General features: G+C 39.3%; 1 protein-coding gene across 4 annotated transcripts in view; it reads left to right on the top strand.

Moving 5' to 3' along the window:
• The window catches only part of LRMP (lymphoid restricted membrane protein), a 50650-nt gene that overhangs the window by 1898 nt on the left and 33922 nt on the right, over window positions 1–14830 (top strand). For 2 of the 4 annotated variants that reach the window (XM_032644245.1, XM_032644243.1), the window contains exons 3-7: window positions 6241–6302; window positions 7392–7472; window positions 8039–8135; window positions 10669–10816; window positions 11584–11665. In XM_032644245.1, coding sequence (XP_032500136.1) covers window positions 11642–11665 — 24 coding nt within the window. In that variant the 5' untranslated portion in view covers window positions 6241–6302; window positions 7392–7472; window positions 8039–8135; window positions 10669–10816; window positions 11584–11641. The remainder of the gene's footprint in view (window positions 1–6240; window positions 6303–7391; window positions 7473–8038; window positions 8136–10668; window positions 10817–11583; window positions 11666–14830) is intronic. The other 2 variants (XM_032644244.1, XM_032644246.1) reach the window with 2 other exon arrangements.

The following is a 14830-nucleotide window of genomic DNA, read 5'->3' as shown; positions in this document are numbered from 1 at the left end:
CCAGTTATTTTTATCCTTTGCTTAAATCAATATTATACCCCATAGTTTTATAAAACAAAGAATTTATCCCCTCCTCCAACCTACTATGGCTTGTAGTACCTTCTTGGAAAAGTCAGCTTTTGTAACTTATTCCAAAATATACGTTCTCAATATTATGAACTTGCTAGTGTCTTCCCAGTCTATCCTCAGGGGATAACTGGTCCAAATATCATTTAAAATAGAATATGAGGGCTTCCCTGGTGGCGCAGTGGTTGAGAGTCCGCCTGCCGATGCAGGGGACGCGGGTTCGTGCCCCGGTCTGGGAGGATCCCACGTGCCGCGGAGCGGCTGGGCCCGTGAGCCATGGCCGCTGGGCCTGCGCGTCCGGAGCCTGTCCTCCGCAACGGGAGAGGCCACAACAGTGAGAGGCCCGCGTAACGCATAAAGAAAAAAAAAAAAAAAAAAAAAAAAAAAATAGAATATGAAAGCTGCCCTATGTTGAATGCATGTATTTTATTCTGGCTGGATAAAGTAGGGTGGATGCTTCCTTTCTGTCTTGAATTGCTCACAGTCTGCCAGGCTTTATTAGCTCCTTTACTTGTTAGTATCTTTTGCTGTCCAAAGAAGGCATACCTATCAACGTTTTGCTCTTAAGACCCTTTGCTTACGAGGATCTTTCCAATAATGCCCTTAAAGATCAACCTTTATAAGAAGAGGGAAATTTGGGTAGCACATATTTTCAAACAGTCTATAGAGCAGATTTTCCAGATAGACTGTGAACGAACGTCAACGAGGTAGGACAGTTACAACACAAACACATCCTCCCACATTCCACCATGACCACTGCCATCACATACTGTTTGAATTCTGAGTCAGACAGCAAAACTGTTTAAATCCATTTAGTTCTCGTGAAGCTTTCCGGTTAGCTTCATAAATTCATTAAGTGTATGGCAATTGCTTTCTGCTGCATCTAAGATAGGGTCACTAGCAAATTGTGTGAGGATACGATTGCTGTGTCCAAATGTTTAGGTCAATGACAATGTTCACAAGCTGGAAGTAGGAAGTCGCTTATGACATCTGATGAGATATCTGAATTTAATGTTGAATAAATAATATCGTTCAAGTTTTCAGTTGCCATCAGGACTGAACAGATTTATGAGGTAATTAGTGTGCCTGCTTGCCCCCCTGAAATGCACCATTAGAACTACTAAATTTCTTGAATGGTAACATATATTTTCTTTCTTCTGCTTCTTCATATGTATCTAAGTATCTTAACAAAGGCAACAGTGCATATGTAAATGAATGTTTGCTTTAAAAAGGAATAAAGCTTCTTAGATCTAGGGCATGCATGCAACATATTAGGGTGAATCCAATGTGCAGGAAACAGAGACTAAATGATCTAATCCAAGCTATCACCCCTTTAGTATTCATCCTTTTTTGCCCTTATCTACATAAAATCTTCATTCACTTGCTCATTCAACAGACAATGAGTGAAACCGTAAGTATTTCCTTTAGAAACCATAAATATTTCTTTGGGGAGAGAGCCTGAGAAGCTCCTGTATATTATAATTCCTTATTTGAACGTAGTATCTGATATGAACTTTATAGTTTAGAGGAGGCTTTCACCTAGATGAACTCACTGGAAACTCTCTTCTAGCTTGCTATTCTTAGCGTGGAGGGCATGATGTACGGGGCAGATAACAGCCTACGGCTTTGAGGATGAATGCAAGATGAGAGCCACGTGTCCTGAGCAGTCAGTACACAAGAGGGAAATGAGACAGGAAGGGGGATTCAGGTGATGGAGACACTTAAACACAGGTGTTGGGGTGAGCACCAAGGAGAGAACCAAAGTCAAATACAGCTTGCTGAACAGCTCTGATGGGATGGGGGCCTACATTTTCCCAAATGAAAGAGGCAGGGATGGATGAAATAATCTAGGAGAAAGTATTGCACAAAATTAAAGAGCATGGGATTTGAGGTTAAACAAACCTAGATTCTAAGTCTACAAAAGACTTTGATAAAGTTGGGCAAATCTCTTTCCCTCTCGGAGCCTCAGTATCTTCTTCCAGAAAATGCCAGAGTTGTTAATTTACAAATAACGTAACAAATGCAAACAGTGGCTAATGCTTGGCCATACTGGGTACAGTCTATTCTACTAGAGTATGTTTCTATCACGTAAACTGTCTCTTTCACGATTGACAAATGGGTGAAGACGTGTAAGGATAATATGGGCATTTCATTCACAGTTTTCCTGGGTATAGGACCTGGATTGGTAGGAATACAACTATAACCTTCAGCAGGAGAGGAAAAAGCCCTCAGCTTGGCTGCTAATAGGCAGCAGGAGACTTTCACCTTTATTTTAAGAAAATTAAAAACAAGGGTCTGCACCTGGGCCTCCCTCCCAGAGACGTGCCATCCCAGCCCTGCAGAGCTCCGTTTTGCGGCAGGTTGTATTCCTGCCTGCGTTGCTGTAGCAGCCCCACTGCCTCAGAGTTCCACTTCCATCTGCATTTTCTCAGCACCCCACCAGCACTGTGCCATTTAAAGTGTCACCAGCATTTCCACTCCATTGTTTTTGTGCATTTCTAGGATCCTGGGAGTCAGCCTTTAGCCATTTTAAGTTGCATGTCTCAGTGATCCATGTTATCTTTTGAAGTACCACTACTAATTGTGCTTGTTAGTGCTCTGGTTACAATGTTGCATCTACATTTTTAGTGGTCTCTTCCTAACCCTATTTATTTCATAAGCCCCATTGTTTTCGTTCTTGTTGTAGTTTTTTTTTTTTTTTTTTTGGCGGTACGCGGGCCTCTCACTGTTGTGGCCTCTCCCGTTGCGGAGCATAGGCTCCGGACGCGCAGGCTCAGCGGCCATGGCTTACGGGCCCAGGCGCTCCGCGGCATGTGGGATCTTCCCGGACCGGGGCGCGAACCCGTGTCCCCTGCGTCGGCAGGTGGACTCTCAACCACTGCGCCACCAGGGAAGCCCTCTTGTTGTAGTTTTTTAATTCTTTGTTATTGATGAGTAATTAACATATCATACAACGTTCAGATCTTAAGTGTACTGCCGAACCAGTTTGACAAATGCACATCGAAACACAGAACTGCTATAACCCCAGAAAGTTCCCTGGCGCTACTTCCCAGTTCCTCCCCACTTCTACCTTCGCCACCACAAGGAGCAACCACTGATGTGATTTCTATCACTGGTGGGTTAGTTTAGGCTGTTCTAGAATTGAGTTATACAGTATATACTTTTGTGTGTGTCTGTGTGTGTTTCCTTGAGCATAGTACTTTATGTTGTATTTATCAATGGGATGCCCTTTTCATGGTTGAGTCACATTTCTTTGTAAGAACATTCCACAATTTGATTATCTTTTCTCCTATTATTGGACATCTAAATTATTGGGTTGGCCAAGATGATTTTCCATAATCTTATGGAAAAACCCGAACGAACTTTTTTGGCCAACCTAGTATTTACAGTTTTGGGTTGTTAGGGAGAAAGCTGCTATGAACATCTGTGTATAGGTCTGTGTTTTTGTTTAACCTAGGATAAATATCTAGGAGCAGAGATATTAGATCATAGTAGAGCTGTAATTATAACTTTTTAAGAAATTGCAAGCAGTTTTCCATAGAGTTTGTAGCATTTCACACTCCTAGCAGCAATGTGTGGGAGTTTCAGGTATCCACAACCCCAGCATTTGGTGATGTCAGTCTTTTTCATTTTCTCTACACGACGGAGTATCTCACTGTGATTTTAATTTGTTGGGCTGATTAGCCGTTGTATATCTTCTTTGTGAAGTATCTAAGTCTTTTGCCCTTTTTCAAATTAGGTCACTTGTCCTTTTGTTACTGAGTTGTAGGATTTCTTTTCTTTATATATTCTGGATACAAGAACTTTGACAGATATGTGTGTTGTGAATTATTTTCTTCCAGTCTATGGATTTCAATGAACTTTAATATTTGTAATGCACAATTCTATAGAACATTGAGTAACACATTATATTACAGTGTTATGAAGTCCATAATCCATAAACATCAACGCTTATTGATACCTAACATTATTACAGCTCAATATCATGGTTTTGATTTTCAGCAGCCAGTTAATCACAGGGCCTTTGCCTGAAAGCTTTAGTGCATAGTCATTTAGAAAGTTGTTTTATCTCAGCTTCCTTCAAAGAAAATGTATCCAAGACAACTGGTCTCATCCTACGTCACAGATGGCAACAGCAGGGGAAACAGTGGCCATTGTTTTAGTTGCTTCCATGTGAAACCTAAATGCCCTAGGGACGTGGCAGGTCCAACTCCAAACACATAAAGAAGAATGCAAAGGTACATGCAAATTAACGTCATAAGCCAGCTTGTTTCGCCTTATGAAACATATGAAAATAGTTGCTACCCATTGCACAAAACATCTGTTGAAATGAGGTTTACAACTTGGAACTTGTTTTGAGATGGACTATTTCTAAAAATCAAGATTGCCTGGTGGGAAAGCAGATGGGCAATTTAGACAGTCTTATACTAACTCATTATTTCTTCTGAACACAAGCTTAATTTGGAAATTCAAAGACAGTGTTTTGAGATACACAACTTCAGAAGCATAATGTTGGCCACTTCTTAAAACTTTGCTGTTGCTCAGATATAGGTCAGGAGGAGGACAGAGCCTTACTTCTTAATACAGTTAACACAGAGAATTTTTAAAAACTGAATCTTTACTGGAGTTCTAAGTATTAAGAGTTTAATTTTTCTTAACTTACTTACATATGTTGGAAATAGTTTAAAAATATATTTTCCTCCTTGTGGGCCTCATACACACTGTCAAGCTTAATTGGGAAATGTTATTTTTACAAAAAAATATTCTTACAAAATAAATTGTACATGGGTAATTTTCCACATAATTGAAGCTTTTCAAGCTCTTTATCCCTGAAAAATATTTATAATTAGATTCTGTAATTTCCACATGTATTAGCGTTATTTTCATGGCGCAGAATTTCTTCAGGCTACTGAGATATAAAACTGTTGGTCTTTAAAATAAGAAGCACCAGATTTCTATGTGTTTTGGGCACCAGAGTATCTGCTGTTAGTGGTTTTTTTTTTTTTTAAGTGACACCTGTTAATACACCTCCATCTAACAGAGCTTCGCACCCTCATTTAATTTTTGTTTTTAATCATCTGTGGGCTGAGAAGACAGTCAAGCTTGTGAGAATTATGTATAAATTCAGAGCCCACCGTCTGAGTGAACTGTGAGGATCTACCACATGAGTAAAGGGCATGGATGTCAACATCTATTTTGGTTGTTCCAAAGATTTCAGCCTATTTTCTGGTTCTTGGCTATCTTTCAAAGGGTATAGATTGTCAAATAAGTAATATGTTGCTATTTAACTTAAGAAGTTAAATGGGTATTTTTATCACTTTCATTATTCCAGAGAGGACAATTTGGAAGTTACTGGGAAGCAGATTTCAGTTAAGCAGAGAGACAAATATTTTTAATTTCACAAAAGAGTATAGTGAATGGAGCGTTGTCCTACGAGTCTGATCTCAGCTCCACGAATAACCATTTATCCACTTAAATCTTCTGGACATCAGTGTCTTCATGATCCCAGACCTACTTGTAGGAATCTGGGATTCTATGGCTCCATTTCCAGGGCTTCCATTGCTTGTAGCTCAAGCAGAGGCTTATTGAAGAGACGATTTCCCCATGGGTAGGAGGTTGGACTGAGTGACCTCTGAGGTGTATTCCCTTTTTAGCATGAATAATTCTGTGACTCACTTCTGGAAGATAATTCACTTGCATCTATCAGGGTTAATTTTAAATACTCAAGGGCAATAATGGTTTAGTTGCTCCTACCTGTTTTGTTTCTGCTGTGCCAGTTTCACGAGTCATGAGTTGAGCACGTCATTCTCAGAAGCTGTTGTTTTCTCTTTCCTTTCCTCAGGCCTCAAATTGAAAGCTGTTAAAAGTTTATGAAATGGGACTTCCCTGGCGGTCCAGTGGTTAAGACTTCATCTTCCGGTGCAGGGGGTTCGGGTTCGATCCCTGGTCGGAGAGCTAAGATCCCACATGTCTCGGGGCCAAAAAACCAAAACAGAAGCAATATTGTAACAAATTCAATAAAGACTTTAAAAATGGTCCACATCAAAAAATCTTTCCACATCAAAAAATCTTTCCACATCAAAAAATCTTTAGGGAAAAAAGTTTACAAAATGAACTAAGGGAAAAGGGGGTTACGAATTGTCATATTAAGCTGGTTATAAATTCTCTTTATAGCAACAATTGAGTCACTAAGAAAGAAGTTAATTAAAGGACAACTCCATGGCTTGCTGTTTCAGGTAAAAAGCAAACAAAAAGACCCAAACCTCTGTGATATGTGTTTACTGTGGGGAAGTTGTCCAGTTGGTGTTAAGATTTTGAAGCTAAGTTATAATATATAATAATTTTAGCCATAAAATTAAATAATCAAGTTAGAAAAGATGCTCTGGTAGACTTTGTTTTCTTAGGCACTGAAAGCATTTAGCAAAACAGGAGGGGAGAATGCACATGACTGCGTGACTCCTAATAACATCTTTCAGAGAGGAAGCATTTCAGACCTGTATCTGTTAGCAAAGGGCCAGTTTGCTAGTCGTAGGCACCTCCTTTCTGAGACTCTTGAGTGGGCTTTGATGGTTGCTGTCTCTTTTCTCTCCTATTTGAATTAAACTTTCAACTCCTCTCTGTCTGGATATCTCAAGGTATCCATGGTACAGTTAAATGTATTTCTTTCCCTTTTGACACTTGGTGAATTTCTCCTTTCTGTTCATAAATAAAGAACATAAGGAACAGCAAGGTTGGCACTGGAGGGAAGGGGCTGGAGGAGGAAAGAGACAAGGGTGATATTTGCATGTATCTGTTTCTAGGGCATAATGCAGGCACATCTGTTTAAGGAGAAAAAAAAAATTCATGTAGGAGATTAAGCTAGGCAGAGTGCCTAAAAATCCCCTTACAATAAGTTGAACTGGAAAAATCTCCATAATCATCTCAAGAACACCAATTTTCTATTATAATGTAACTGATAGACATGTATCTACCTCTTGGACAAAAGTCGCAATTTTATTGCTGTAGAAATTTCACAGACAGCATTTTTACTCTCTGAGTTATGTCTCCAACAAGCTTCTTTGGTCTCTGCTTGAAGATTTCAGTGACAAAGCTATTCAGTTTCCTGTTCCTGATCTTTGGATTTCATTCCTAGAACAAGTAATGGGGAAAATGCAGTGAGAGGTTTACCATTACAAACTTGTTCCCTTAGTGAAAAATACAAGATAAAGAGCTAGTCCATTTTCTCCTTCTCAGGTAGCATCACATCTTAAATCTAATGTATTTTGTATCTGCCACTCTCCCATCATTTTGTCTTTGAATGCACTCCACCATTTTTCTCATGACAGAGCTGTTTAGATGAGGAATTTCCTCACTACGATCCCTTGTCCTGCACAGATAGACTTCATCAACCTCTGCAGGAACAGTTGGTGAGTTTAAGCTTTTTGAAACTATTTAAGTGCCAATTGTGAATCTACTACTATGCCAAAATAGAAAGTTAAGTCCAATGTGTATTAGACAGTTAGAATTCTAAGCTATACTGATTTTCTTGAGAGGGTATCAGACAAAGCAAGATACCTATTTTTTTCTTTATCATGAGCACGCACACAATTTTGATAGGCCCTGGGAAATGGTACTATTTAAAACTTTTTGATTACGGTATCATGAAGAAGAATTATATAGCTAAACTTGCCCCTCACTCATATTTCTTTCCTCAAAGCCTTTGTTTATATGAAAGTGTTGATTATTGGGAATTGATGTTATCTTTCTGTTAAATTATTGAAGAGTGATTTTTAATAAGAATTACATTTTTACTTATAAGGTGTGTACCTTTTGATCCAAAGCATGAAAACTTTGTTACTTGATGTCATTTATTTTCTTCTCAAACTCTCTTGCGGGAGAACAGTGATATTCTTTCTAATTTTGGAGATGAAGAGAGATTATGAAATATATTACAGCCCTTTGGAAAGCTAATAGTACTTGATTTTCTGTTCAGAAGCAGTGTTGCCATAAACGATATAGTGGTCAAGAAGCAAGAATACATCAGCTACCCCTGACCTTCAAACATACATGCTGGTACACACCTCTGCTGGGTAAGCATGCATAGACCCTTTCCTATACCCTGTCAGACACAGCTGGGGGTGGAGTTCTTCTTGAGAAGGAAAATAATTAATCACAATTATATAGCAAATGTTGAAAACTTAGATGTTTATCCCTGAATTCAGTCAGTCAACTTATATTTGACCACCTACTCTGTGCAAGGCACTATTTTATGTATACTAGAGGGTGAGTCCTAAAGTAGCTCACAGATTATTAAGGAAGTAAGACCTGGGTTCAGAGAAGGCTCTGTGGAAGAAATGAGTGTTGAACCAGGCATGGAAAGACGGGCTGCATTTGGAAAAGCAAAAAGCATGGAAAAAGTATTCCAGCTGGGGAGAATGACATGAGGGGGAAAAAAAATGCAAAAGTTTTAAGTGTTTGGAGAAGAGTCCATGCTGGATAAGTCACTGTGGAGATAAGAGGGCTTGGGTCAGGATGGAGTAGAATTTAAGTTTGGAGCATGCTGTAGGTCACCTCATGGACTATTACTTAATGCCAGTCTAAGAAGAATGAATGAACTTTATCTTAGGAAATGCTGAAAGTGGTGGCATCTCTCATCACAACCTGGATGTGCTTGAAAGCAAAAGTTAATGCTTGGTTCTGAAATGACAAAAGAAATGGGATGATTATCAAAATAAATTTAAGAAGGAATAAGAAGCAAGTAGAGTGACTTGTGGATCATTTCAACTAGAAGAGAGAAAACTGCTACCAGTACTAACAAGTGGCCGGTTTGTGTCAGACAGTAGATAAGTGCTTTATAGAGACGATTTTACCCACACTAACTCAGTGATGGTAATAATACTATGGCAGCACTGAAAGAGTGCCCACTATGTGCCAGGAACAGTTCTCTGCTCTCAGAACTGTATGTTCACGTACCTGTTAATTCATTTAACCCTCACCATATCCCTGTGAGGTAGATGCTAATGTAATTCACATTTTAAAGATAAGAAAGCAGGAACACTGAGTAATTTGCAGAACTGTGTGTTCATGTACCTGTTAATTCATTTAATCCTCACCATATCCCTGTGAGGTAGATGCTAATGTAATTCACATTTTAAAGATAAGTTAGCAGGAACACTGAATAATTTGCCTAAGGTCATGTGGCACTTAAAAAAATTTTATTTATTTATTTTTGGCTGCATTGGGTCTTAGTTGTGGCAAGCAGGATCTTTCGTTGCAGCGCGCGGGCACTTCATTTTGGCACGTGGGCTTCCCTTTAGTTGTGGCGCGTGGGCTCAGTAGTTGCAGCGCACGGGCTTAGTTGCCCCGAGGCATGTGGGATCTTTGTTCCCCAAGTAGGGATCAAACCCGAGTCCCCTGCATTGGAAGGTGGATTCTTAACCACTGGACCACCAGGGAAGTCCCCATGTGGCACTTTATATGTAAGTAAACTGAGGCTGAGTTGGTTTAGTTATTTATCCGAGATCACACACCTGGCTTATGTGTCAGGGTCAGGATTTGAACTAAAAATTGTGATTAATTTCAAAGCCTATGTTTTTTCTATTAAAGTCTGCTGCTTCCTATACTCAGAAAAACGTGACAAGACAGTTTCCTCAAAAAAAAAAAAAAATTGTCACCCTATTTCCTGCACTCTTCAGTGGTTTACAATTACAACGTCGAACTGTTTTTCTCTTTAGGAGTTGATAAACTGTTTCTGTAAAGGGCCGGATAGTAAATATTTGAGGTTTTGCAGGCTGTACGGTTTCTGCAGCAACTACTCAACTTTGCTGTTGTAGCCCACAAGCAACCTTGGATGATACTGAATGAATGGGTGTGTCTGTGTTCCAATAAAACTTTATTTACAAAAACAGGAGGCTGGCTGGATTTTGCCCCCTGGCAGCAGATTATTGACCCCTCTAGTGCTTACTAGGTAAGGGTTTCTGTTTCTCCTCCTTCACCCCTACCACCTGCTTAAAAAAATAACTGACATTTCTACCCCTCATAACTGGGCATCAAAATTTAGGGGGTGGGGGGTTGTAATTTTAAAATGTTAATTGAATAGATAAAGAAGATGTGGTACATATATACAATGGAATATTACTCAGCCATAAAAAGGAACAAAATTGGGTCATTTGTTGAGACGTGGATGGATCTAGAGACTGTCATACAGAGTGAAGTAAGTCAGAAAGAAAAACAAATATCGTATGTTAACGCATATATGTGGAACCTAGAAAAATGGTACAGATGAACCGGTTTGCAGGGCAGAAATTGAGACACAGATGTAGAGAACAAACGTATGGACAGCAAGGGGGAAAAGCGGCGGGGGATGGTGGTGGTGTGATGAATTGGGCGATTGGGATTGACATGTACACACTGATGTGTATAAAATGGATGACTAATAAGAACCTGCTGTATAAAAAAATAAATAAAATACAATTCAAAAATTCAAAAAAGAATGTTAATTGAATTGAACTGACTTTTGTTTTTTCAGAAATGGTCTAATCTCCCAAGAGGAAAAGAAATAGTATGTATATATATAATTTGAACCATTAATTTCTATATTTATTCTTTTCTGTTCTACTGCAGACGCCTTGTATCTGGATAGTCTTACAGCAATTTCAAGACTAGAATTGACACCTTTCTCACGTGTAGCCAACCGAATCCATGCTTCATGTGAAAGGCCCAGATATGGAGAAGTAGAGGATGGTGCTTTGGATGTGACTGGAAGGCACAAGTAAGTTAAAAGGGCAAAATACACTTGGCCTGCTTTTCGTGGGTGGCCTATTCCTATTGCCTAAACTTTTAATCAGTCAAAGTTTCATATCTTGATATCATGACATCTTTACTGTGGAATTTTTATTGTGTGACTTCTCTAACTTTCTGAAAATTGACAACTTTAAAACAAAGATACCTTTATAGTTTTCTCTATAGCTCTTTTGAATTTCATGATATCCATTCTAAAGTGTAAAAGACAAATTAGGCTACTTAAAATGTTTCCCAGTTTTTAGGAATATACTATGTACTGCTAGGTTAACTCATTGAGCTAGGTTTTGATCATCTTTCTATTCCTTCACACTCCAGGTGAACAAGTCTTTGGGACTCTATCCCTGTGCTCGCACATACCCTCTCCCAAAGCTCATAGGAGCTCACTCACCTTTCTAAGTATGCAGACATTTCTTCCTTAGGAAAAGTTCAGAAATGTCAGTGGAGTTTGTGAGCACTGTTCACCCCAATGAAATTTCCTTTCTGTATTGAGGGTCAGGAAGCAAGACTCTGCATTGCAAATACTTTATTTTCATTTGGGACTAGATTCTCTGTGGTTATAACCTCTCTCTCTGATGGAGCTTAGAGCTCTCTTTCGTCATGTCTCAGTTAAGACATGAACTTAATTAGAAATTCGGTAAAATTGGGGCAGGGAAGGGGAACTATGTGATAGATTGGTATCTGCTGAAGTTTGCAGTTTTTCCACCTGTATTAAGGAACTTTACTGTCTATTATTAGGTGTCCAGGCCCTACAGGTGGTCCCCACCCAGGAACAGATCTTTCAGGTTGCATCAGGATGAATAATGACCTAAGTATGGAAGTGAGTATTGGACTATATTTCAACTTCATTTTTAGCTCTGCCATATCCTGACCCTCTTCTGTGGTGGTGTTTTGTTTTGTTTAAGTATTATAGAGACTCTTATGGCAAGTACAAGTCTTATACCACAGAATTCAGATGCATGAGAAATGTCAACCTTTGACGGCATCTGGGGGGATTTCTACCCCTTCTATAGTATAAACTCAAGGATATATAACCAAATGGAGATTTTGATGAAGTGTGCTGAACTTTTTGTTTGAAAGGCAGGCTGGTTTGGGACTTAAATTCACTATTGGCTATCAGGAGTCTCAGGTCTCATTGACTCTCTAAGAATCGAGGTCAAGGCTAGATAATCTTTGAGGTGCTGGTACTTTGCTGTACAGAGTAGGGCAATGCCCAAGGAGTACCCATTGCTGCAGTTAGGTGCTAAGAGTACTTCTCTACCCAAGAAGAGACTACTGAGTAGCTGAGGGCACTTAGGCAAACACCCCAGGTCGTGGAGATGTGCCTGGAGCACTTTCCTTGGGCAGCAGTCCGAGCCTCAGGGAAGATGATCTTCTCAATCAAATGGAGCAGACCATTCTGTTCCAGAATCTGGAAATCCATCACTCTTCCTTTTTTAAAAAAGATTTATTGGGCTTCCCTGGTGGCGCAGTGGTTGAGAGTCCGCCTGCCGATGCAGGGGACACGGGTTCGTGCCCCGGTCCGGGCAGATCCCACATGCCGCGGAACGGCTGGGCCCGTGAGCCATGGCCGCTGAGCCTGCGCATCCGGAACCTGTGCTCCGCAACGGGAGAGGCCACGGCAGTGAGAGGCCCGCGTACCGCAAAAATAAATAAATAAATAAATAAAATAAAATAAAAATAAAAAAGGTTTATTGTGATATAATTCTCCTACCAAACAATTCATCAATTTAAATTGTTCAATTAAATGTTTTAAAAAATATTCAGAGTTGTGCAGCCATCACCACAATCAACTTTAGGACATTTTGATCCCCTTAGAAAGAAACCTCACACCTATTAGCAGTCTATCCCTATCCGCCACCCCACTCTACCCTGGGCAGTCACTAATCTGCCTTCTGCCTCTATAGACTGGCCTATTCTGGATATCTCATATAAATGGAATAATACAATACGGACCTCTTGTGACTGGCTTCTTTTCTTAATATAAAGTTTTCAAGGTTCATCCGTGTTGTAGCATGTTATCAGTGCTTCATTCCTCTTTATGACTGGATAATATTCCAGTGTATGAATATACCACCTTTTGTTTATCCATTCACCACCGATAAGCGCTTGGGTTGTTTCTACTTTTTGGCTACCATGAATAATGCCACTAAGAACATTAGTGTAAAACATCTTGTGTAAACATATGTTTTCAGTTCTTTGGGGTATATATTTAGGAGTAGAATTATTGCATCGTATGGTCACTCTATGTTTAACACTTTGAGGAACTGCAAAACAGATTTTCAAAGCAGCTACACCATTTTACATTCCCACCAGTAATGGATGAGGATTTCATTTTCTCTACATCCTTGTCAACACTTGTCTGTCTTTTTCTTAATTAAATTAAATTTGATTTTTTAATTTCTATTTTATATTGGAGCAGAGTTGATTAACAATGTTGTGTTAGTTTCAGGTGTACAGCAAAGCGATTCAGTTATATATATACATGTATCTATTATTTTTTGTCTATCTTTTTGGTTATAGGCATCTTAGTGGATGTAAAGTGGTATCTTGTGGTTTTGATATGCATTTCCTTAATGACAAATGATGTTGAGCATTTTTCATGCACTCATTGGCCATATGTATATCTTCTTTAGAGATACGTCTACCCAGATCTTTTGTCCATTTTAAAAAATGAGTTTAAAAAAATGAATTATATGAGTTGTTCTTATTCTTTTAAGTGTATGTATCTCACATTTTTCCATTCCTTAGTACCCCATCCTGTTGAATAGCTGAGAAAAGGAAAGAAAAAGGAAATGAATCTATTTTGCTATTCCTTAGCAGTTCTTGTAAAGTTTTAATAAAGGAAGTTGAACTTGGAAGCTTACAGGATGTTTGGTTGTTAGTAATTTCCCTTTCATCTGGTACTGATTTCACCAAGAAAGGGGAAGGAACCAACATCAGTTGTGTACCAGGTACTTTGTAGGAAAACATTTCCACGTGCCATGTTATTAATTCTCTCTACAACTTTGAATGGTAAGTATTCTCTGCTTCTACAGATGAGGCAACTGAAGTTCAGAGAGGTTAAATAACTTAACCAGGATCATTCAACTAGTAAGTAGCAAACCTGGGATTCAAATTCAAGTTTGTATAGCTTCAGAGATGAATCCCTTCTTACAACTCCTCTGAGAACACTGAATTTAGGCGTTTCAATCATAATAACGACTCCTACTTACCTTGAAAGTAGTTTTTTGGCTAAGAAATAAATTTGCTCCCTTTGTATCTAAAAGGAGCTCCTAATCCACTCTCATTAGGATATGTGACCGAATTATTTTGTCTCGACACCCATGAAGTAGGAGCGAACAGAGATCACAAGACAAACTCCTGTTAAATGCTCCTGCGGAAATGTATAGATTCCCTGGAGGTTTTCCTGCTGCCTCCGTGCCATTTCTTCCATATGCCCCAGGAACTAATCTGTCAGCTGCACTCAATGGCTGTTCCCACCAATGTCCACCGTTTCCCTTTTCCTCTGCTTCACTGAGGAATCCGGGCAGCCTGTTGACTCCCTCATGCCTGTCCCTTGAGTAGATCCCCACCTTCTACCCCTTCATGCCCCCCACCCATCTCTTAAACAAATAGAACTTCTCTCCTTAGATAATGCTTATCTATGCATTCTCATTCATAAGAATTAGGATGAAACATGAAATTAAAATGACAAAGCATAGAGTAGATCCCCACCTTCTACCCCTTCATGCCCCCCACCCATCTCTTAAACAAATAGAACTTCTCTCCTTAGATAATGCTTATCTATGCATTCTCATTCATAAGAATTAGGATGAAACATGAAATTAAAATGACAAAGCATATAATCCGTGTTCGTCCCAGTGACCCATAAATCGTTGTGTTTTCGTAACTCTTTGGCTTCAAACTCTTGGAATTTCATCACTCTTGAGGGCCTTCAAAACAAACAACTTGCCCTGGTATTCAAGCTCTTCTCTGATCTGGT

This window comes from Phocoena sinus, chromosome 10, assembly GCF_008692025.1.
Source record: "Phocoena sinus isolate mPhoSin1 chromosome 10, mPhoSin1.pri, whole genome shotgun sequence".
Lineage (NCBI taxonomy): Eukaryota > Metazoa > Chordata > Mammalia > Artiodactyla > Phocoenidae > Phocoena > Phocoena sinus.
Note: the sequence above shows the minus strand (reverse complement) of the source record. Positions and strands in the feature narration are given on the sequence as shown.